This window comes from Tauraco erythrolophus, chromosome 2 (genome assembly GCF_009769465.1).
Source record: "Tauraco erythrolophus isolate bTauEry1 chromosome 2, bTauEry1.pri, whole genome shotgun sequence".
NCBI lineage: Eukaryota > Metazoa > Chordata > Aves > Musophagiformes > Musophagidae > Tauraco > Tauraco erythrolophus.
The window spans coordinates 64,921,325-64,944,156 of NC_141466.1; the positions used below are offsets into that span (position 1 = coordinate 64,921,325).

Consider the following 22,832-nt stretch of genomic DNA (forward strand, 5'->3'; position numbering starts at 1 on the left):
ACTAAGATTACCTTCATTTTGCCAGGGTGGCTTAAGACTTTTACCCTCTGTTGGTTTCAACAGATCTGAAAGCTTCTCATTTATGTTCAATTTAGAAGTGCATTTCTCCACCTCTTGAGAGTTGGTCACTTCTTTTATCTTCTTCATTTCTTCATTCTGCTTACGTCTCACCTCAGCTTCTTTTGCAATTTGTTCTTGCTTTCTTTTATCTTCTTCCAGTTGCCTCTGCTTTTGCTGTTCTGTTTCCCTCAAGATCGTGGCTTGCCTACTTTTCTCCTCCTCTGCATGAAGCTGGTGTTTATTTTCCCTGTCTCTCATCAGAGCAACTGCTTCTTCCGCTTTCAGCTTTTCTTGAACTTTTTCCTGCATTCGTTCTTCCTCCAATCGCTTCTTTTTCTCTTCCTCTTCCCTTCGGATATTTTCCTGCCATCGGTTCTCCTTCTCTCGTTTTGCTTTCCTGAAAGAAAGGAATGAGAGAGGAGTGGGAGAACATTCGGATAAAAATAATGAGGTTATGTTCACAGAGTAATTGACTGCACTTTTAAGTACAATTGAGTCTATGACATGAAGTATTTTTCTCCTGGTCAATAAGCTCTTCCACAGGAGACCACACCTTGTCTTAACAAGAGTGCCAGTGTATTTCACATACGAATAACAAATGGATTAAAATTCTTGGTACAGAAACAATGCCACAGGGTTACTTGTGCAGCACCTCCACAAGCACTTGTGCTCACCTACATCCTGATGAGCAAGAATGTGATCTGTTAATTGAACAAAAGTGGTTTTAAGCTGTCCACCAAGGTAGTATCCAAATCTCACCACTGGAAACTAAGATTTCCAAACAGATTAATAACAAAATTTCACTCTGGTACATACATAAAAATAGCCTTTGCATGCTGCTCTTTGCTAGTTTAATTTTATGCCTTCAGCAGTGGCAATCTATTTGAAATGTTTATCCCCACCACTGCCACACTCTTCAGCGGACATCAAGTGAATTTGGAAATCTGACTGTATTCTCTGAAATTATTCAGATTTTATCCTATGCCACATCTCCCCAAAGAAGTTACTATCCAGTTTAACACCCTCAAAATAATTGTATTTTGGCTGTCAAGACGCTTCCTCTGAAAGGAGCTGACCTATTGCTTTGGGTCACTTTCTGAAGAGGTTGTTGAGGAAGAAGCACACCTAGAGGAGACTGCTTCATCAAATCACTGTGGAAGGTCCACTCATCTGATGGTGATTTTACTGTTTTCAAGCACATGACACGACCTAGTAGGAGCTGTGTCGTAATGTTGCTACTCTATCATATTAGCCATGTTCAACAGAGAAATTAACAGGATATGATTATACATATGGCATACGGATCTTTTAAAGGAATTGTCACGAACGTAACGGCATTCCTATCACACTATTGTAGAAAAATGCTGTCACGAGTTAATACCATGAATCACACACACTACAAGGTCACTAGCTCTGCTTCATTAAAAACAGTCAAAGTGAATATTAATCATTAATAAAGAAACTCCCAAATTAAAAAAGACAAAACACAGCAATTCTCTGACTGAGACGAAAATTTAAAAATTACTACACCAAAGCAATTCCAGAGCTGAGGACTGCCCACTGAGAGCACTCATCCACCCTCTCTCTGACACTATTTCAACCCAGTGCTGCTAAGCGCAAAATGGGCAGCTGATAGCAGAAGGACTGGAGAGAAGAAAAAACGGTGGCATCTTGAGACTGGACTCAAACCCTAGCAATTATGGTTTCTTAATCAGTGAAACGAAAAAGAACAAAATTATTTGGGAACAAGACCATGAGAAACCAAGAGCTGAGAACAGTAAAAGTTTGAGTGCTTAATACAAAGCTGGGCTCAGCAAAACCAGGACCATATAGGTGAAGGGACGATCCTCTCAGATATACATTCGAATTTTCTCATTGTCCTCCTAAAAAAGGAACTAAATTTAAAACTCAAAGCTTGCTCACTCACCTAGCTTTGAAGATTAACAGAGAAATTAAACAGTCAATGCCGTTCCTATTGTCTTAAGTATCAATTTCACAACTGTCTGGATATACGTGACAGAAAACTAAAAACTGCTCAGTCAGAAGGGCTTTTAAGGAAATAGGTCAGACCTCTTGAAGGCCAGTGAAACAAGTTAGAAAATATAAGGAATCTTAAATGTGTGAGGATTATGTATTAAAGAAGCTAAAAATCTTATTAGCAAGAGTGACTACTTGGTTTATCTGAATTATAAGGGTTTTTTTTAATAATAAGATAAAAACAGATTGGAAAGAAGAAATTCAAATCGTCTTATATCGGTGATACTCCATATAAAATACTTTCTCCAAGGCAACTCACTAGAATGTATTTTTACCGATTAGACCTCCTGCTTATTACAATCTGTGTCTTAAAGTCACCACAGCATTATTTTGCTTTAAAAACTGCAACACTGATCCGTTCAGACATGGTACCTTGCAGCCTCATCTTCCAGTCGCTTTTTCTGTGTAAGTTCAGCTCTTCTTTTTTCTACCTCTTTTATTTTGTCCTGTTTGATCCTGTGGAGCTGCTCCAAGGCTAATTGCTGCGTGCTGTAACTTTCTCTCAGGTCCTAAGGAGGAAACACAACGAAGTACATCAAAAGGAATAAAGGCAATCTTTCGAGAAAAGCATCCAGGCATTTTAATGCTTTATGAACCGAGTTTTAATACAAATGGACAAAGTAATATTAAGTTATTAATAGTCCTTGGAGGTCACTGTAAAGAAAGTCAAATAAACTGAAGTATAAAAGTTGCTGGCAGGTTTGCAAAGCTTTTGATGTAATTTAGGCTTTCAAAGAGCCCTTCCAGTCATACACCTGCTGGAAACAGCAAATATGACAGAGGAATAGGGAAGATACAAAACTGAGTGCTCAAACACAACATTATCTAAGGACACAGAAGGCAATGAAGCATATTTTAAATAACTACAAGACACGTTTGCCGAGGAGGCAGACTTCAACTGAAAGCCAACACAATACCATCCACCTGAGAATGCATCCCTTGAGTAGGCTGTTCGCCTTTGCAATGCTTTCTGAATGATCAGTCCCACATTTAAATCAGAAAAACTTTATAAAAATATCCAGCAGGCTTACCACTGAGGGAAGCCATAGCCTAAAGTCACAAACTCAGACTAGAGTTTTCCTGTATTTGTAAACTTCACAGTTTTACTTTTTCTTTCGAACACATCCTTCAATTCCTATTCCAGATCCCTTTGATAACAAACTTTTTCACAGCAGAAAATCAGCATGAATCTTTGAAATAATTAAATTTATTACAGGAGGAAAAAAATCAAAAATAGAATTACTTTAGATTGTACTTCACGATACAAAACATCTGCAAGACTCTGTATTATTTTTTCTTAGGAATCCTATTGACACACACTGATCAATGCAACAGGTATAACCTGGCTTTTCGTATCTGTTCTTGTAAATGCAAATAAAGCAATGAAGAATGATCTATTCTCACTAAAACATGCACCTCTACCAACAATCATGTTGCCTAAGAGATATTTTGCAATTTATATAAAAAGGGCAAGATAACAAGGATTTCTGCATCAGTGAAAGTCTCTGTAGCAACGAACTAAACCAAACAATTGGCTACTATTTTTCCCCAAACATATTCAGCTGAGAATAATTTTTCTTCTCATTTTGCACAGAAATTGAACATCACCGTGGAAACAAAACTGCATTATAAAAACTCTTCTATCCTTGACTTAAGGACAGAATAACCCTTTTACAAAACAGAAAGGTCAGTTAAGTAATTCTGAGAATAATTCATGAGGTGAAAAAATAATAAATTCAGATTTCTGACCCCAGCAGACAAAAGCAGTGTTGAGAAAAAAACAGCAAGTAGGCTTTAGTACTGGGTTAATCTGGAGGTTTAATAGCATTGCGTTTGCTATGTCATATGTCACATTCTGGGCACTGATGCTATTTCTAGACTCTTGAACTCGAATGAAAATTCATTAACCTGACTCACAGATTAAGATGTATGGATACGAGCACAGTGAGACAGGTAGAGAACAACAGATGGAAAAGTGGACGAAGACACTGTTTCCACCTAAGACAGTATTTTATTGGTTCATGTTATTTTAATTAAAAATAAAAACATCTGGGTAAAACAACAGAGTGAACATAGTCTGTTAAGAAATAAAACAGCTATGAATATTTTGCAGTTTGGCTTTTAAGTCTTTAAGAGGATGTAAAAGCTAGCAGAAAGAAAAAAAGCCCATCGATTTTCTTTTCGGAGAATTTGTTTAATAGAGATTGTACATCAAAACATAAAGGGTAAGCAGAGAAAAACTGCGAAATAATTAAAAACCAAAAGAGCCAAAGATTAGAAAATAACCTTAAGTAAGAGGAAGAGGTTGTTGAGACAGCTTAGCAGAGACAAAAGGCACTGAAGAATAGAATCATCCATATTCTCACACTGTAAGATAAGGCAGATAAAAAGCCAATTAATCTTTGCACTGTATTTTGGAAAACATATTTTAGGGAAGACTAAATGGTGGATGCAGCCACTGAACACAGCAAGCCATGCAATAAGCAAGTAACTAAAACTGCATGTTATATGTAGCCATTTTTTAAAAAGAAAAGAAACGCCTTAAACGTTTACAAATTTTTTCTTTGTGTTCTTTTTGTTGAAGAGTGCAGAGCCGTCATCCTGGCCCAGCATAAATCCATTACTTAAGAACAAATTTCACATCAGTGCCAGTAGGAGTAAGCTGGTAAATAAAGTTAAGCGGATGCACGCCACCCTGCATGAGAGTTGCATGCGTTTTTAGGGAAGTCAAGAGTTTGCCTCTGAAACAAAAACAACTTCAAGGACAGTGGTCAATATTTCTTAACTTCTACACAAGTGACCTACTTTTAGGACAGCGCCTAAGTCTGCTACCAGATCTTGTACAGTGTACTATGAAAACCTGTATTTCTTTCAATAATAGTTAAATGTTCAGTCTGCAATTCAAAAATTGTAGCCAATATAACCGTGGTACCATAAGAACAGAATTTGCAAGGGCCTGAGAAACTTCGATTCTAAATCAAAATGAATTCTAGTAGGCAAAAGTTGAGACTGAGCCACGGTTGATTCATGCAAAGCAATGATTAGCAAGAGATTCATATTTAAGTACATCAACAATAGTTTAAAGTGCATTTTCATTATATTATTTACTCCAAGACTTTTGGAAATTCTTATTTGACACTGGAAGTTGGGGAAATCTTTTTGGAAGCCTGGCAGAAGTGCAACTAACCTTTGTGACTGCATGGAGCAATAAAAATACTGCTTAAGACTAAATATTAAGATAATGCATGTACCTTAAGCTGACTGTTAAATGCATCCATTTCAGCAAGTTTAGAAGCAGTTTCTTTCTCAAGAGCATCGAGCTGTTCCTTAAGTCTTTGGCATAATTCTTCCTTTTCTAGGGACTTCTTGTGCACCGAGGTGAGTCCTGTACCTGCATAAGGAATGACAAGCAATTTTACAAGGATTTTTGTTTTCACTTATCATTTTATTATTTTCCTAATATACGCACATTCCCAACCTCTTTCCTCACAAGCATTCCTTGATTGTTTGTACCTTTCTATTTGTACCAGCACACAGAAGAAATGGCCCCAACACCTGACTGAGACATACAGGCATTACATGTAATATACACAAAACAATTTGCAAGTTGGTTTTTTTTAGTATCAGATGAATTCATAGCAAGCTACTCTCTAAAAGGACTTCCAGTATGATTTAATACAAAGACCAGTGTAAATTTACAAAAATTAATTCCCTTGAGTTTACACTACCAAAAAAAGACAAGACGTAATAGTATCTGTGGGCTGCATAGACCGTGCAAATAAAGTTTCAAGGAAAATCTGTGCTTTCCTGCAAAAATGTGTTTATTTGCCCCTTATTTAAAACATGAAGGAAATAACACGATGCAGATGCAACAATGCTAAGATGGTACTAACTAAAAAGATATGAAAGGGCAGGTGTGATTAAGACTCCTGTATCTTTCAGCCTTTTTTACAAGCGATGAAAAGCCAGTGTATTGAAACCAAAGAATTTATTTGCAGGCACTTACTTTGAGTGTTTTCAAGTTGAGCGTTTTTAATTCTTTCGCTTAACAATTGCTTTTCAGGAACTAAATAGATTAGTTTATTCTGATATTCCTGTAGGTATTGAAGAGAACGTAACAAATTTTAATATTGTTTATAAATCAGTAAGTAAAAATGGGTAATTTTCAAACATAACTTCAACTCATGTTAATGAAATGTGGATGCAAGTTACCATTATAAGGTAGAGTAAAAAATTACTTTTACACTCTCAAGATAAATGCTATTAAAATTGTATGCTTTTGACCCAAAAACATTAACAGAGCTGAAAAAAAAAATATTAACAGACATGCTAAAAGTTTAAATATTACCATAACAACATTTAAGTTGACTTCCCCAAGCCTAACATAAAACAGTAACTTTTTGTTGCACATAGGAACATGAAAAGAAGTTTCCCTGATGTGCAGGAGCATTACATAAAAATATAGTAGCAGATGATTTATGGTAGTCAACTGATTTGAAATAATTCACTTCTTGCTATTCAAAGAGAGAAAAAACGAAAAAGAGCAGCAAGGTAATTCAGCCCAAAGAACAACTTGCTGTGCATACAGGACAACATCCCTTGTAAAAATTTGAGTCTGGAGCCACAAAAGAATTCATAATTAAAGAGAAGTCCCTACTAGCAGTTCACAAAAGATCAGCTGAGGCTTTGACAACTGTCCTCATCAACAGCATTACAGAAACACAGAACAGGAAGTAAAGGATAACTACAAGCTTAACAGAAAGTTACATACCTGAAGCTGCTGTTGTAGTTGCTTGACTTCCATGATTCCTTGGTCATACTTCTTATCTAAAGCCTCCAGCTCAGTTTTTCGAATTTGCTTTTTGCTTCGAATATCTTGCAATCTGCCTGAGATTTGCTGATGTTTGTCCGTCTAGAAAGAAATCAAGGAAAAATATGCCATATATGGCAAAACCCACTGCTCCACTAAATCTGTGGGCAGTTTAGTTCATGATCAATTCTTTAGAAGAACCCAAAATATTTGCTTTAGATGGCTCATCCAAAACAGTGAAACTCCTAAAAGGCCATTAACATAGATTCTAAGATTTGCATACTAGAAAACACTGTATTTCAAGATTCATTGAGAAATTTCTGTCTTACCAGGGCTTCTAATTCAAGATTAAGGCTCTTCTTTTTAGAAGTCAACTTGACAATTTCTTCTTGTTCCCTGTTACGTTGATTAAGAAGTTCTTGGCGACGAATTCTCTCCCATTCCAATCGTCGCTGGCGCTCAAGTTCTTGCTTTGCTGCCTGCAGAAAAGTTATGTTACCTTAAATTACACTGGAGATGCAGAACTCAGAGACCATGACTTAATATAATGCACTCTATTTCTAAATAGCATAAGAGCAACACAACATACTGTCTTTTGTAAAGTGCTCTTATATGCTTCGGCATCAGAGAATGGAGGAAGTGATCCTATAAGATTCTTCATGCCATGCTTCTAACTCTGGAGAAAGAAAAGCTACATAATTCAGAAAGAAAGCCCATTTAGCTTGGAATACTGCCCATTGACAGATATTGCTCATAATGTCCTTTGAGTATTTCACAGAACGAGATAAAATATGCAAGTTTTATGCATGCGCTGAGACACCAAGTAGAAGCAAATACGTCTCAAGTTCAATTGTCAAAATACTATCAATTATGAATGCAGTACAGTCTTGTTTGGTATACAAATTTTTGCATAAATCCAATAAATCTGTCCAAAAAAAATCTGTCCTAGAAGTATCTGAAAATCTTCAACCTATACCAAAACTTGATTCATGTATAACAGACGCAGTGTTTTCAGACAGAAACTATGTTCTCTCTCCAAGACAACCTGCCACAAGCCATGCGAGGAGGCAGAACCAATGCCAGCATTCAAATCCTGAATGCTCTGTCAAGTGGATACTGTATGCACACACATTTTCCTTAAAGCATTAAAACGTAATTTCAAGAAAACAACCTCCCGCCTTTCTATTTCTTTCCGTCTTTCTTCTTCCCTTTGTCTTTCCAACTCCCGTTGTCTCTCCAGCTGCCTTTCCATTTCGAGCTGTTTTTTCCGTTCCTGTTCCTGACGTTCTCTCTCTCTTCGTTCTTGTTCTTCTCGTTCTTTCTGAGCCTTACGTTCAGCCTCTCTCTGCTGCTGCTCCAACAGGACCTGACGGCGTTTTTCCAGTTCCATATTACCCCTCTCGTAGTTGGCTTTCCTTTTGTCCTCAAATGTCACTATAATAAGGAAATAGAGTTACTTCTGTCCTGTGCAAAACACTGCCCTTAAACAAGTACCTCGGTTATGTCACTAAAGACAGATATTTTCTTTTTTGGCAAGCTCAGGTTGTTGGGTCATGGATGACATAAGCATCTTGCATTTGTTAAAGTATTATTTTTCTTTTCAAAAAACATCTTTAAATTTTCCTAAGTCTATTCCAGTTGCAAAAAAATGTTGCAATTTAAAATTTACCACAAAAATGGCCTGAATTTCAGAGGAAACATAAAAGAAGAGCTTTTATAAGCTAGGAGAAGACTATCTTCTGTTAAAAAGGTTTTCCACTGTGCAAGAAACATTAACACACAGAGAAAGAGCTTAGTTTTTAAGGGTGTTCCCTGTAAGAGCTCCTAGCTAAAAAGAGCAGAAAATAAAACCGGATTAAGCTCAATTACTGCAGTACAGGATAAAAAGAGATACAAAGGAATGGTTTAGGCTCCCAGCAACCACTTTTCCAAAAACAAAGGCAAGTCATGTCTTGCTGTGCATGTCAGAGACCTTTGCGGGTAGCATCAGGGAGTCAACAGTACAACCTACATTAGGTGGAAATTGCATCTAGTTTTCAGAGAGTTAAACTAAATTGGAACGTCTCGTTTTCAAAACGTCCAGAGCAAAGTACTGCCAGGAACTTTCAACTGAAAAAAAATTTACAGTAGCATGGCAGTATTTGGCCATGAAGGATTTCTTTCGCAAAATACATTATTAATCAGCACACTTTTCCTTTAAGACCTAAAAATAGCCCCTATCTCTGCTTTCTCAATTTTATCAGATGTAATAAGCTGATTACATTCACTTAACAAGCTTTCTACCATCCAAGTTAAAAAGGATCTAGCTTCGGAAATGAAGCTCCCTATGGATTTGATTATGTCTTCTACTTTCTAAAGGTTTCAGGGCCCTTCAAAGACAGTCCTATACAATAAGAATGTGAACCCTATTTTACCTGGCTGTTTTTTCTGTGGTTCCTCCTCTTGCACAGGCTGGTAAGATGGCAGAGTTCCATTTACATTTTCAGTATATTTTCCACTCCTGGAGGGAAAAGAAAAAAACAACAACAACCACAATTGTTAGAGAATTAAGGCTTTTTTCTTGTATAAAATACTTCAGTTGAAAATATATTATATTTCACTGCCCTCAGTGATCTACCTGAAAGAAGGTGGTACCAGTTCAAGAGGCAGAGTTAGTGGCAGAGGTTGTCCGGCTTTGGCCATATCAGTTAGGTGCATGGCTAACACAAACTCATCAGCTTTCAGCTGTCCATCTCCATCAATATCAGCTAGTGACCTGCACAGTTTCAACAGCACTAATAATTAGAACCAAGCATCACAATCACTCACAAATGACAGCTGAAACAATGTACTGTAAAAATAATTTTTAAAACAGAGAATTCTTATTAAATGTTCTGGTAAAAATAATCACAATTAGTAACACGAATAGTTGATGAAAGGAGATATTATTTTGTTTAATAATGCACTGCTACTCAGATGATTTTGTAAAATACAGCAAAAAGGACAGGAAAGGTTAAGAGACACCTCTTGATTTACTGCATCACCAAGAGAAGAGTTGGGAAAAGAATCCAGGACTGTTCTTCAGCAGTTCAAAATGCTGGAAACCACTTTTTCAATTACTTTTTTTTAAAGCAAAAGAAAACATTATATAAGATGAGGCCAGGTTGGATGAGGCTTTGGGCAACCTGGTGTAGTGGAGGATTTCCCTGCCCATGGCAGGGGGGTTGTAACTAGATGATCTTTGAGGTCCCTTCCAACCCTAACAATTCTATGATTCTATGACATCAAATTCTGCAACAGGAACCTTTGCATAGAGTTCTTTTTTCCCTTAGTGTCTCCTCAACAGTGGAAGGAAGATGTGAGCTGTCCCAGAGTACATTACACTAGGTAGGAAAAGGTTCACCTACCCCTTCTAAGGAGAAGGCAAACCACACAATCGTATTGTTAGCCTACAAAACATGTCTCCCATGCAACCCAGGGAGGGGCGAACAGTGAAAAGTTTCCAGAGATGACAGAATCATAGAATGGTTTGGGTGGGCAGGGACCTTTAAAGGTCATCTAGTCCAACCTCCCTGCCATGGGCAAGGACACTTTCCACTCAATCAGGTTGCTCAGAGCCCCGTCCAACCTGACCTGGAATGTTACCAGGGATGGGGCATCTACCATCTCTCTGGGCAACCTGCTCCAGTGTTTCACCACCCTCATTGTAAAAAATTTCTTGCTTTATCTAGTCTAAATCTATCCTCTCTTAGTTTAAAACCATTACCCCTTGTTGTATTGTAACAGACCTTACTAAAAAGTTTGTCCCTATCTTTCCTGTAGGTCCCCTTCAGGTACTGGAAGTACTGAAGTACCCAAGTCCTACACTGCAGGGCTGCTCTCAATCTCTTCATCCCTCAGCCTGTACTGATACCGGGTGTTGCCTCTACCCATGTGCGGGACCTTGCACTTGGCCTTGTTGAACCTCATGAGGTTCGCATGGGCCCACGGCTCAGGCTTGTCCAGGTTCCTCTGGATGGTATCTCATCCCTCAACCACACCACTCAGCCTGGTGTTGTCTGCTAACTTGCTGCACTCGATCCCACTGTCTATGTTACTGATGAAGATATTAAACAGTACTAGTCAGACCGCTGAGGGATACCACTTGTCACTGATCTCCATTTGGACACTGAGCTCTTGACCACTACCCTCTGGATGTGACCATCCAACCAGTTCCTCATCCACTGAACTGTTCATTCATCAAATCCATCTCTCATCAGTTTAGAGAGAAGGATGCAGAGAGAAGCAAGCAAGAAGCACAGAAAGCAGGAACCTTTCTCAAGGAACTATCTATGTAGAATCAATTGCAGGAATGTGTCCTTAGATTGCACTTAAGTGAAATCCTTAATAAAAGAACTGCTCATTTAAAAATAAAGCAATTGAAACCACCCCATTAAAACCAAAAAGGAAACAACAAAACAAACAAAAAACCCGTCACCCACAGACATACCACAGTGAAAAACAAAAGCAGGAGATGATGAAATCAGATTTTTATTATGTTCACTGACCAGCAGTATTCACACATAACAGTACCATTATTTCAGTAAATACCGTGAGTACAGTACCCCAGTAGAAATACTGGTAATTCCTTCCTTTGGGCAACACTTGGGCTGTTAATCCTCTACCTGGGTACACAGACCTCCTAGCATTGGGTACTGGTATCTTCAGGTCAGGCATCCAGGAGAACAGTCACTATGTACCTACTTAATTTCTCTATACTGCAGAGTGGAGGAATACAACCTGATACTCCATTTTTACCTTCACAGCATGCAATCAAATCAGCTGAACTGATAAAAGGAGTATTTCCATTTGCTGCTGCTAAAGACAAACAAATGACTGCCCTAGGATAAAGAGGAAGAAGAAAGGGAACTCAAAGAGATGTAAAGCACCAAGCTACTCCAAATTCTGCTGGGTCAGTAAATTTTGCATATAGCATCCAAGTGATGTCTGATGGCGTAATCCAAACTACCACAGCTAGCGGGGTAAAGGCAGATTATTCACGCCTTCAGACAACTGTAACCATTTCCATTACCACAGTAAAAGCAAGTCTTAACAAATGTGTAATATGCAGATATCTTTATGGGAACTGAAGTAAAACTAAAAATCTGAAGGGCTACTCCATTTTTGATCTTTCTCCATATATTAAAACTAACAAGCTTGATTTCAGAATCCTACTTTTAAAATGAACAAACCTCATTTCAGCTAAACCAGTGCATCACTGAATCAGAAATTGAAATTAATACTTGTATTATTATATGGAGTTAAACAAACACAAAGAGTGAAAAAATTAATTATATTATGTCAAGGTATCTTTTGAAAAATGTACTAATGAACAAAGTAGTTTAAGAAGTAGCTTAGTTTCAGTTTATGATTTTAGATCTATGGTGTCCCTTCATCATTTCTTATTAAATAAAGTACATTTCCCCTCTTAACACCATAAACACATTGAATACATAACCAGTCACTAAACTTACCAAATAGTAGCCAGTTGAGTCTGTGAAAGGTTTGATTGCAGAAGGGCATTCTTTGCTTGAAATCCTTAGAGAAAGCGTAAAAGATTTTAATAAAAATAAACACTTTGAACGGAGATTCACATGTAGCAAAAAATGGGTCACGAACTGGGGCATGTTTATTTTTAATATTAATCTAATCCATTTTCATCAGTGGCTGACAGTTGGCATTACTTCGAGGCTTAATAACAGGCATTACAACCTGAACACAATAAAGATGTAAGTATTCTTGCGTACATTTTTTTTCCACTCAGAGCACCCACCAGAAAAACTGATATGAAAAATGGTATTTATGGTAATCCCCCAGCTGTTACAAAAGCACAGCTGACTGTCTGCCTAAAGCTTGACCAAGCATGCTGGAAAGCTGTCAGCTTTCCTTTGGTAGCAAAGAACTATATCACTTTCTAGGCAGGTCAATAAACCTTCAGCCCAAAATCAACCAAACGAGATAAAAAGCATTGAGTCCTTTTCTTGAAAGAGAGAATTGTCCTCCTTTTTTGTAGGCTAGGAAACTGAGGCAGAGGCTTGGTAAGCACTGACTTAAAATGAGAAATCTAGTCAACTACAGACATACATACTGACTTTACATGTACTAACTGCTTGGCCAGTGCTGTATCCACTGCATTACAGTGAGTAATCCAGTTCTGTAAGAACTCTCATAAAACCCTACTCTTGTATTAACTTTGTATGAAGTCTTTTGAAACCACCATAACGCCGTGGCACAGCATAAATGTCGCTGAAAGTCAACAAGGAACAACTCCCTTAAATTACTTTTGAAAAATTCCAATCAATGGCTGCAGTGTCTTTCCCAAACTGCATTCTTTAAAAAGATGAAATATCTAAGCCAAAATATCTTAGCAATTATTAAGACGTATACACAGGAGCACACGGTACAAAAATGATTGTGAGATGTCCCCCTTTTTATAAAGTCGTAAGAAAGAGTCTCATTCCAAAGACTGATGCTTGAAAAATGACTGATGACTTTATGAAGCTAACTTTCCCAGCTTAATTGTTCTCAGGATCTTCCAGTTAGATCTCACGACTGCCACTCTTCTCTTCTTCCCCTCGGCTGCGGCCATAGCTTCCCCAGTCTACCTGGAGGGACTGCTGCCTCCTCCGGCCCCTCCATGTCTAACACAGAGTCCAGGTCAATAAACTGATGGGTATTTCCATTTCTTGGCTGACTGGAACCAGCAGCTGAAACCCACTCTCTCCTGCGTAGGTCTGAATGACAACAATATCAGCTTTTATTTCATATGGAAGTCAAATCCCAATCTGGGATTTCATCCCTCAGCATGCCATGTTCCAGAGGCAGAAAACAAGGCTGGTTTTCCCCCTCCATACCAAATGTCATACTCACCTGATAAGTATCCACTCATACTTTTATCAAGACTGTTAAATTTCTGTCTGTATTTTAATCTGGAGGCCTGAGGAACTGCCCAGTCTGAGGATGCAATCTTTGGTGAATTTCCAGCTAGTGAAGCACTAGAGGAAGAATTTGAACTGTGATATGTTTTTTTTTAAAAAACAAAATTAAAAAAAATAAAGAAAAAATAAAGAAAAAATAAAGAAAAGAGAGAAGGAAAGAACTCTAAATTACTTGGCTTAATAAAGAGGCATTGGAACAGAAGATATATAGCATATTCTGGTAACATGAAACAACTTCCACAGAGTTTTACCTATGCTATCTTTCTATAAATGTTTTCATCACTAATGTGGAATTTTACTGTGAAAGTAGGGACATACATCTAAAAGGAAACTCTTGAATTCAAGATCCTGTTCTGTTGGTATCACAGGCACTTGTGCCACATAATTCATCGGTCCGCCACTGCAAAATAATACTACAGGAAACCACAGGAAAATATCTCAACTTTCATAAGAATGTTTACAAGGGCTGTGAAGCATTGGGCAGATGTCTAAATAACTTTGAGAGGTACGAAAACGAATAAACACGAGCATAAAAAATTTATCTGATAACACACAACCAAAAGCAGCTTCTACAGCTGCTAAAGCCACTATATTCTACCTCTCTCTCACTCTCCTATTAGTGACAATGATAGGCTGAATGAAGTTTTCCAACTCATTCAGTTTCTGCAGAATGGCACTGACAGAGCGTTTAGTTATACCTATAAAACTTCCACCTGCAACTCCCAGCATTTCACAGAGTCCCATCTTTGAAGATCAGACAAAACCAAGCACACCCAGTCTGCCTTGTTTAAGGTAATCCCCTACTCTGTCAAGTTGAAAACTATGTGCAGTGTTATCCAAGGCAATAAAGTAAAGAATGCCGATATAAACAAAGCCTTTCCGGCATGATGCTGGATAGACATCCTTTGCATGAAATTGGATTAACATGATGGTGAAAATGCTGTCAACAGGAACACTGAAGAAGAGCTACTTTGCAGAGCTACTATAACACCAGCAAAAGAAAGCTTTCCAATTTAAAAGAAAAAAAAAAAGATAATTACAGGCACACACCATGCCTACAATCATCTTATCGAACATCTGTGAGCTTCACGTGTATGTCTGTATGAGGAGTCCAAGGTGAGACACGCGTTCATCCCAGATGCCTTGTATCGGCAGCAAAGAGGTGCAAACACTTCTGAGCCACCTTTGGGAACTGAGCTGGGGCTGAGATGCCCTCTGGATTGCCTTCTGGGAGACTGTTCCCTGGATCTATCCCAACTGGATAGATAAACCTAGTCCCTAACTTTGTCTATGGTGAAGCTCTAAAATCAGTGAAATACAGCAGCTGATGACAAAGATTCATAATCTTCTATTATTCATAAAACAAATTCACACATAAATATTTATGACAAATACTATTCTTACATGCTTGCTAATTACATGAGGCCCTCTATAATGAATGAGCACCTCAATCCATAAACACTGCTTTTAAAACCACTTGGTAAGTTTTACTTCTATTTACTAATGAGGTATATTCTCTCCTTTTTGGCAGCGCTTTCTCTCATTTGAACTCCTCACCTACTTTGGATAGTTTTGTCAAATTTACTGAAAACATTATTTATTGTGCATACCAAAACACTGTATTTTCAGACTTGGTAGGTCATATTACATAGACTAATTATTAATGAATATACTTTGAAAAGAGAAATGCTCCATAAGTTTTGGAAGGCATATTACTCAAATTTAAGATATAACCATTTTAAGCTTAACTGTCGTACCTGCTGGATCCTAAATCGATTAGCGACTGTGCCTTCTGTATACTAGTACCACCAAACCCTCCTGCCATGGGACCTAAAGAACCAGTATGAGGCAGTGCTGAAACAAACAAACAAAAACAAAAACAAAAACCGTAAAGTAACCAGGTATAAGGTAACGCTTTGTAATAAACACTCAAGGCTTTGACAGAAGTAAGAAAAGCTAATCAGTGCCTTGTTAAGATGAACTAGTTAGAAGCAGTTCGACAAATGTGAACTTTGGAAAAAATACATTTAAAAAAAAACCCAAAAAACCTCGCATGCAAGCATTAGCGTTCTTATCTGAAATTAGCCATAGAGGAAATAAGATTCACAATTCTGAAAGCAAGTGCTGGACTGTACTATACTTACTTGAAGAGAAAGGTATGGACAAAGGCTGCAGCAGGCTGGATGTTCCATTTGGCAATGAGGAGGTACTGACAGAAGGCACCAGGGGAGCAGAGATAACCAAAGGAGGAATGGAAGTCATGGAGGTCAGAGACATAGGAGCTAATGGCGTGATGGTAGACATAGACGTTGGCATGGACAGATTTGGCATACTACCCATTCCTAGAACAAAATCCAACAATTCATGATTTAATATTGCAGAGGCTCCAGCAAGAAATTTGCTCCACTATGCTAGGCAGAAACTACACAAAAAAACCTGCGTCCAGAGACACAATAAGTTAAAACAGATGCTCGTGTATAATATTTACTTTTTCTCTAATGTTTAGACAAGATAGTTCACAAAGGAAAATATATCAAACAACATGAATTAAAAAAAAAATAAAGAAAAACAAACCACCTTACAAGCAATTCATTCTCAAGGTAGATTTAGCTAGTATTTCACAAAAGAGTAAGATTGAGTTTTCTATAATTGCAACTATAACTAGTTTTTCAGCAAGCCTGTGCACATCTGGCCCCTGAGAGATAATTAGAATGGAATTCTAAAGTTGTGACAACGCTTTATAGGGAAAAGCTGATACTGTTTCTGAACCAAGTCCCTTTCAAGTGTTGGTCCTGGAAGAATCCATACGGGTGAAAAAGTTCATACTTTGGGACCCATGCCCGGCAAATGGTTTCTTTAAGGCAGTTGCCTGAAGTGAATAAGGGCACTTGAATTACTGGCTGAATCTTGTGGAAGACAACAACATGCAGATGCTATGATGGAAGGTTAATAGGAAGCAACTGTATGCCAATCACAGCTTGCACTTGTATGCAAACACACAAGATTTACTGGTGGGCAGACATTTAAAACACGCTTGTAATTAATATATGCATACACTTAATTTCAGCATAGAAGTATGCACTAATTTTGTAATCCAGCTGAAGACAATTAAGTGTATTTTGTTCTACAAAACAAACAAACAAACAAAAAACCAAGCATGCACTGAATCCCAAAACACTGTCAGAGAAGGAGGAAAAAAAAAAGTTAAAATAATTATATCCACATATATATATCATATATATTTGGTTACATATCATATAACCAAAATAGACAATCTGATTTATTTTTAAAGAAATATTTAAAATAAGTGTTCTACCAAAACTTTCACCTTTACTAAGTTTAACTTTCAAAACCCCAAGTATAAATAGGTGAATGAGTGAGAGTGAGACAAAAAAAGACCTTCAGTACAAGACAACAGCCTGCAAGTCAGATGGCAAATGTAAATGGCCTTCTTGCATCTCATGTCAAAATTCAAGAGAAGGTTTTTTTTTATTATTTAATGTCTTCAAAAACGAAATTATCAAGAATGTCAAGAATGTGACTTTGCAAATTTTCTAAATCAGAATGTCCTCGGGTTTTTGTCACTGAGTCACTGAACTGTCATGATCAGATTAATGCTTGTATTTCGCTGCAACTAACTGTGTTTTTTTTAACCTCTGAACACTAAGTAATTATATATATTCATAAGTACCAAAGCGAGCTGACATTAGTGGTGAAAATACTGGAGTTTGTTTCATGACAGGAGGGAGAACTGTAGGCAAGTGCTGCCCTTGCAATTTCAGCTTGATGAGTTTCATGGCTATGGAGAATTCCTGTTGATCCATTTTTCCATCCTTGTTCAGGTCTGATAGTGTCCTTAAAAATAAAATAAAATAAAATTTTAAAAGCTCACAAGGAAGAAATGTAACTTTTTCACTACACGAGAAGCTATTTATCAACTTTATTTACTGCTTTTGTACAACAAAACAAGCTTATTGCAACCATTTGTAGATTTTCTACTTTTCGCAATATTCAAACCCTCAAAGGTTTGCAGATGGTAATTTTTCTAGTTCGCCAAGCTACAGATTCAATCTACATCAAACTAGATGATCTTTGAGGTCCCTTCCTACCCTAACCATTCTATGATTCTATGATACAGCTATTGAAGGCTAACCTGGTCTTCCAAACGCAATGTTCATCCAGCTGCATTAAGTATAACTCACTTGGTAGTCTTCTGCAGAGTTTTAAAGTTGCTGTATATTTAATATTTAACACCTGAGAAAGTGGGAAGACACTTAGAAAAGCAGTAGTCTCCTGCTCAGTGGATACACTTGCTGCTACAGACATGCTTCTGCCGTGCTTCTTTCTATGCCTCTAGCCAGATTAATTATTTTAAATTAATGTTTGGTATTGTAAGGAATTAATGCAAGAATCTGAAACAGGAGGATGCAGAAACCTGCCAAAGGCACTATATACCACTATGAAAACTGCATTAATTCACAAACATTTTTTTTTTTCTAGGCCTGATATCTACACTGTCTTCCTTTGACACTTTTCCAAATACACTTAAATACAACAGGAAATACATGCAACAGTGCATACATAAACAGTCAAAATTTCTGGCGAGATAGAAAATCTGAAATCTTATCGATACTTAAATATGCAAGGACCAGGCACAGGAATGTAAACAAAATTAGGAGGGGAAATAAAAGAACAAACAAATCACAACAGAATCAATACGAAGCTGCATTTTTCCCTTCATAGCTTCATTTTGTTACTATTTGGTAAAAAACCAAACATTTCCTTACCACTCTTTTCCACGCATTTTAAGGGTCTGAAGAAGACACTAACTTTGCATTTAGTTAGTTTCTTTAACATTCTTTCACAAGTGAGTCGGTCTTAATTATTATGAGCCTGCACTCCATGTCTTTCAGCATGTGCACATCTTGGTAACAACCAAGCACTCCAAAATGAACACAGAATTCCAGTGAAGACTGAGGGGTTACCAAGAAGCAAACTTCTGTCTCAAGTGTTGCAAAGAATAATACTTTTTCCAGTTCCTGTATTACAGCATTGGTTGGTATCTTACAGTGTATTATAACTGACCTTCTCCTAACGTTCTATGCAGCTTTAGATTTTTTTCCTGTTTTCTACTTCCAGTGTATTTTCCACTCCCAGTTTAGGAGTGTATAATTTTTCCCATGCTTAATATTATTGTCATGTTTTAGTGGTTACTAGTATTTCAAACATCATCCAATTTGGTATCTCCAGGAATTCATTAACCCATTATTTACCTCTTTTTCCATATTATTTAAAGTGATATTTTTAACCTCTTTTTCCATATTATTATTTAAAATATAAAGACAAGGCTTAACAATGACCTTTGTGGCAGTCCAACAGGCACTTCCCTCTCTGAAAGCCTTGCAATTTATCATCACTTTCTGTTTCAAGCACTTACTATAGTTCAAAAAGGCTGTATTCAGTATGATCCAGTTTGAATTAACATCATAAGAAAGATATAAAAAAGATACTGCTTTTTAATTAAGGGTTGCTACACATATGGGCTCAATCCTTCCTCTAAATTTAGTAGTATTAAAACAATGATTCAGGCAACACTCCTACTTTTGACTGCTGAAAGCCTCTTTGAGACAACACAACACACCAAAGATAACATTTGAGTGCTATGCATCTCCTACCCCAAGAAAAAAAAAAACAGTAAAGAACAGCTTACCATATTTCAGCGAGGATTGAAGCTGGCAGACCCGATTGCAAAAAAAAGGTACGTGCTTGATCACCTATGATAAACAAGAAAGACAGACTTTTACACTAGAGACATAGAATTTCAGACGACCTCAGCACACTCCTGTGTGACCAGATTTGCAAAAGGAACCAGCACACTGGATGCCAAGCTTTCCAGTGTCATACAGCCTAACACTTTCCCTTGTGACAGTGATTGTCAGATGCCCACATATTCTATAATCCTGAATCTTTGCTCTGAGAAGTGGTTTTGAGTAGCTATAAAAAGCTTCAACAGGTCACAAATCAACAGTTGCCAACAGTTTAATAGATCTAAGACTTAAAGAAGTAAAAATGACTGAAAATTTAGTCCTGACTCAACTACTTTTACAGGAAAGGATAAGCATGCTATTTCTTTCCTTTTCCTTCACCCAACCTAACTTGAGCCACTATGGTCTCTCCGGAAAAATATCATCTTCTAAATAATATTCTGTTCCATCAGAGAATATCCGCTATTTCAGTATTTCAGGAAGGGAAGGGGAACTGTTGAGTAATTCCATATCAAGTTCCACATCAATTGGTACTGATCGTGTTGTTAAACAAATGCATAATAAAACACAGACAGTGGTGTTTATGCTTACCTATGAGTGACTACAGATGCCTAAAGCTAAGACTTCAAGTTAGTCTTTCAGCTCTTTCTTCCCTGATATTCATACATAACCTTTCATTTCAAGCACTTGCCAAATAAATAATGAAGCCTGCAGATGTACACGCAGGTAAGAGCCCAGATGTGGCCTACAGGTAGTCCCTGGGACTTGCATACTTTTCAGCTGGTGGTAAAGTAAACACTAAACCTCCCCCAGCGCTGTTTGGCCAAAGCAGGAGTTACATATCACTTGGCCAGAAAGTGTGCGTGTTCCAAACACACAACTTCCCACTGTCTCCTCAGTTCTTTTCGGAACAAAAAGAGGAAAAGCAGGGGCAACAGAGTCATCAGATAGGGTATTAGCAGATAGTTAGGCAGGTAGGAGCGACCAAGCCTGGTCTTTAGTGCTCACCCACACACAAAGAACAGGGCATTCTTAAATTAAGGCATCTTTGCCAGTGAAATCGAGCCTTTTCTTGACGTCACAGATTCTTAAATTTAAAACCTGCAAATTCTGAGGTGCGCAGCAACATGACCCAATTGTTTCAGAGAAGAAGCAGCTGAATGCAACTGGAGCTGACAGCAGACCATTGCAAAATGCCATTAGCTTTACCCAGGACTCGCTGAAGGCCCAAGGGTTAATAAATTTCAAGCAGTCATTAACAAGGACAAGCTGTGAGCATCTCTCTCCCTGCCTCCTGCCCCAAAACAAAGCTATCTAACAGCACAGTATTCTCTAACGCTGTTCAGACAGAGGAGAGCCACTTCTGCTGTCTCTGGCGTCACTTGCCATAATAGCTACTGTAAGTGCCCCTTGGCAGACTCCCATCTAAGCATAGATTTCGCCTGGCATTCCTTGGTTTTTGAAACTAGACACAACAAAAGCACATAACCGCTGGGTGCAGAAGTGATGGGGTTAACAGAAGAGAGTTCCTGGGCCAGACTTTAGCCCAAAGCTTGTAGAAGTTTAGTAACAACTGGTGGCTGTTTGTCCAGAGAGTATGGTTATTGGTCACATAACAAAGGGCTAGAAATAGGATGCAGTTTTCAAACTGTTTTACAAAGACACTTATGTGGATACAGAAGTTAATGTGTAATGCAGAATCTCAGACCAACCTGTAATGTAGCCTCCTGTGGGTTTAAGGCTATCAAACTGCTTGTCATGCTTAGCCCGCTCTTCAGAGGTGATGGCCCATATGTTTGGACCTCCTAAAAAACAAAAACCAAACCAAAACAGATTGAATCATTCTGAAAATAAAGCACGTCGCTAGCAAAATAAAAGCTTGGCTTCTGGAGAGACAAAGTTAGATCTAGACACACCCAGCTCCTACCAGTTTGGCAAGGACGTTATGAAACACAAACCTGCTTCCCAGATGTGCAAGCGCTCGCTGAGACAATTCCTCAGCTGAACTGCCTTACACTCGGCTTTCAAACAGCCTCCGTTGTCCTTCAAAGCTGGGCAACACAGTTTCCTGTTGCTGCTGATTGTTTGCAGCCCAGGCAGGATGCACGTTGCTCACCATACCCTGTGTGAACCAAATATTCCTCTGGCTCACCGGTAAACAAATGGGATTCAATGTCACTCAAAGGTTCTCATACAGAGGGCTAAGGGCCTACAGCTGCCAAATAGACTCATGTTTTGTCTTGCCAGTACTCTAAAATCATAATTGAGACTGCTAACAAAAATATGTTGGTTTTGTCTGACAAAGATTGACGTTCTGGGTTGTTTGTTTGGTTTGGTTTTTGAAACAGCACAGAATTTCAGCTTACCATTTTTCAATGCTTAAAAAAAAAGTATAAAATATTACAGCCTCAAAGTAACAAAGAGAAATCACACAGAGTAATGATGTTTACAGAGCTGTACTGATATACCAGGCAGAACCAGAGTGACTTTCAGAAATGCTCCAACCTGCTGTATAAAGGTCAGGGTGTGTGTCCTTTGCAGGAAAAGTCATTTGTCACACATAATTTGGTTTGGTTTTTAAGTAGAAGGAAGTTTTAATGGGGAAGCTACTCTTGCCAAAAATACAATTTTTCAAATCAATGAATGCAAGAGTTAACAAAAATTCTAAATGGAAACCCCCAAAAACAGCATTGAAAGGTTATTCGTGAAAAAACCCAACCCTTTAAAACACATTCTGTTCAGCATTATAATTTCCAGAGAACTTAATCGATTCTTCAAGTATTTCTCTTGGCTCACTAAAAGACAGTCAAGGGAATAAATAATGATTCTAATAAGATATTAACAAGTTGCTTTAAAAAAAACCACAGTACTTTGAAAGAAACTTACCATAAAATACTTCCTCTTTTCCTACTGAAATCTAATTTCAAAGCTTTGAACATACAAAATTTCAACAGCTCTTTTCACGGTTTTTCAGAGAGTAATAACAAAGCTAAAACTGCAAGCTGACAAATATGTCAACATACACATATTAACAATGTTAATACTCTTGTCTGTGTTTATCCATACAGGTAAACACATTTTCCTAAGAAGGTCCTGTTAAGACCAACATTCTCCTCACATATGTACAAATTGAATTCTTTACACTTGCTGCTGAGTAGAGAAATACAAATAGTCAAAAAAAACCAGAACAAAACAGAAACTCAC

At 37.8% G+C, this 22,832-nt stretch overlaps 1 protein-coding gene across 1 annotated transcript in view; it reads right to left on the reverse strand.

The window, feature by feature from the left end:
• ITSN2 (intersectin 2) overlaps window positions 1-22,832 on the reverse strand; it is an 88,867-nt gene that overhangs the window by 33,279 nt on the left and 32,756 nt on the right. Inside the window, exons 3-18 of the mRNA XM_086631421.1 lie at window positions 21,341-21,433; window positions 19,574-19,637; window positions 17,555-17,718; window positions 16,008-16,205; window positions 15,621-15,717; window positions 13,796-13,938; window positions 12,400-12,463; window positions 9,525-9,662; window positions 9,322-9,407; window positions 8,079-8,341; window positions 7,237-7,386; window positions 6,869-7,009; window positions 6,104-6,191; window positions 5,349-5,488; window positions 2,470-2,606; window positions 12-457 (exon numbers count right to left, since the gene is read on the reverse strand). Coding sequence (XP_086487547.1) covers window positions 12-457; window positions 2,470-2,606; window positions 5,349-5,488; window positions 6,104-6,191; window positions 6,869-7,009; window positions 7,237-7,386; window positions 8,079-8,341; window positions 9,322-9,407; window positions 9,525-9,662; window positions 12,400-12,463; window positions 13,796-13,938; window positions 15,621-15,717; window positions 16,008-16,205; window positions 17,555-17,718; window positions 19,574-19,637; window positions 21,341-21,433 — 2,412 coding nt within the window. The remainder of the gene's footprint in view (window positions 1-11; window positions 458-2,469; window positions 2,607-5,348; window positions 5,489-6,103; window positions 6,192-6,868; window positions 7,010-7,236; window positions 7,387-8,078; window positions 8,342-9,321; window positions 9,408-9,524; window positions 9,663-12,399; window positions 12,464-13,795; window positions 13,939-15,620; window positions 15,718-16,007; window positions 16,206-17,554; window positions 17,719-19,573; window positions 19,638-21,340; window positions 21,434-22,832) is intronic.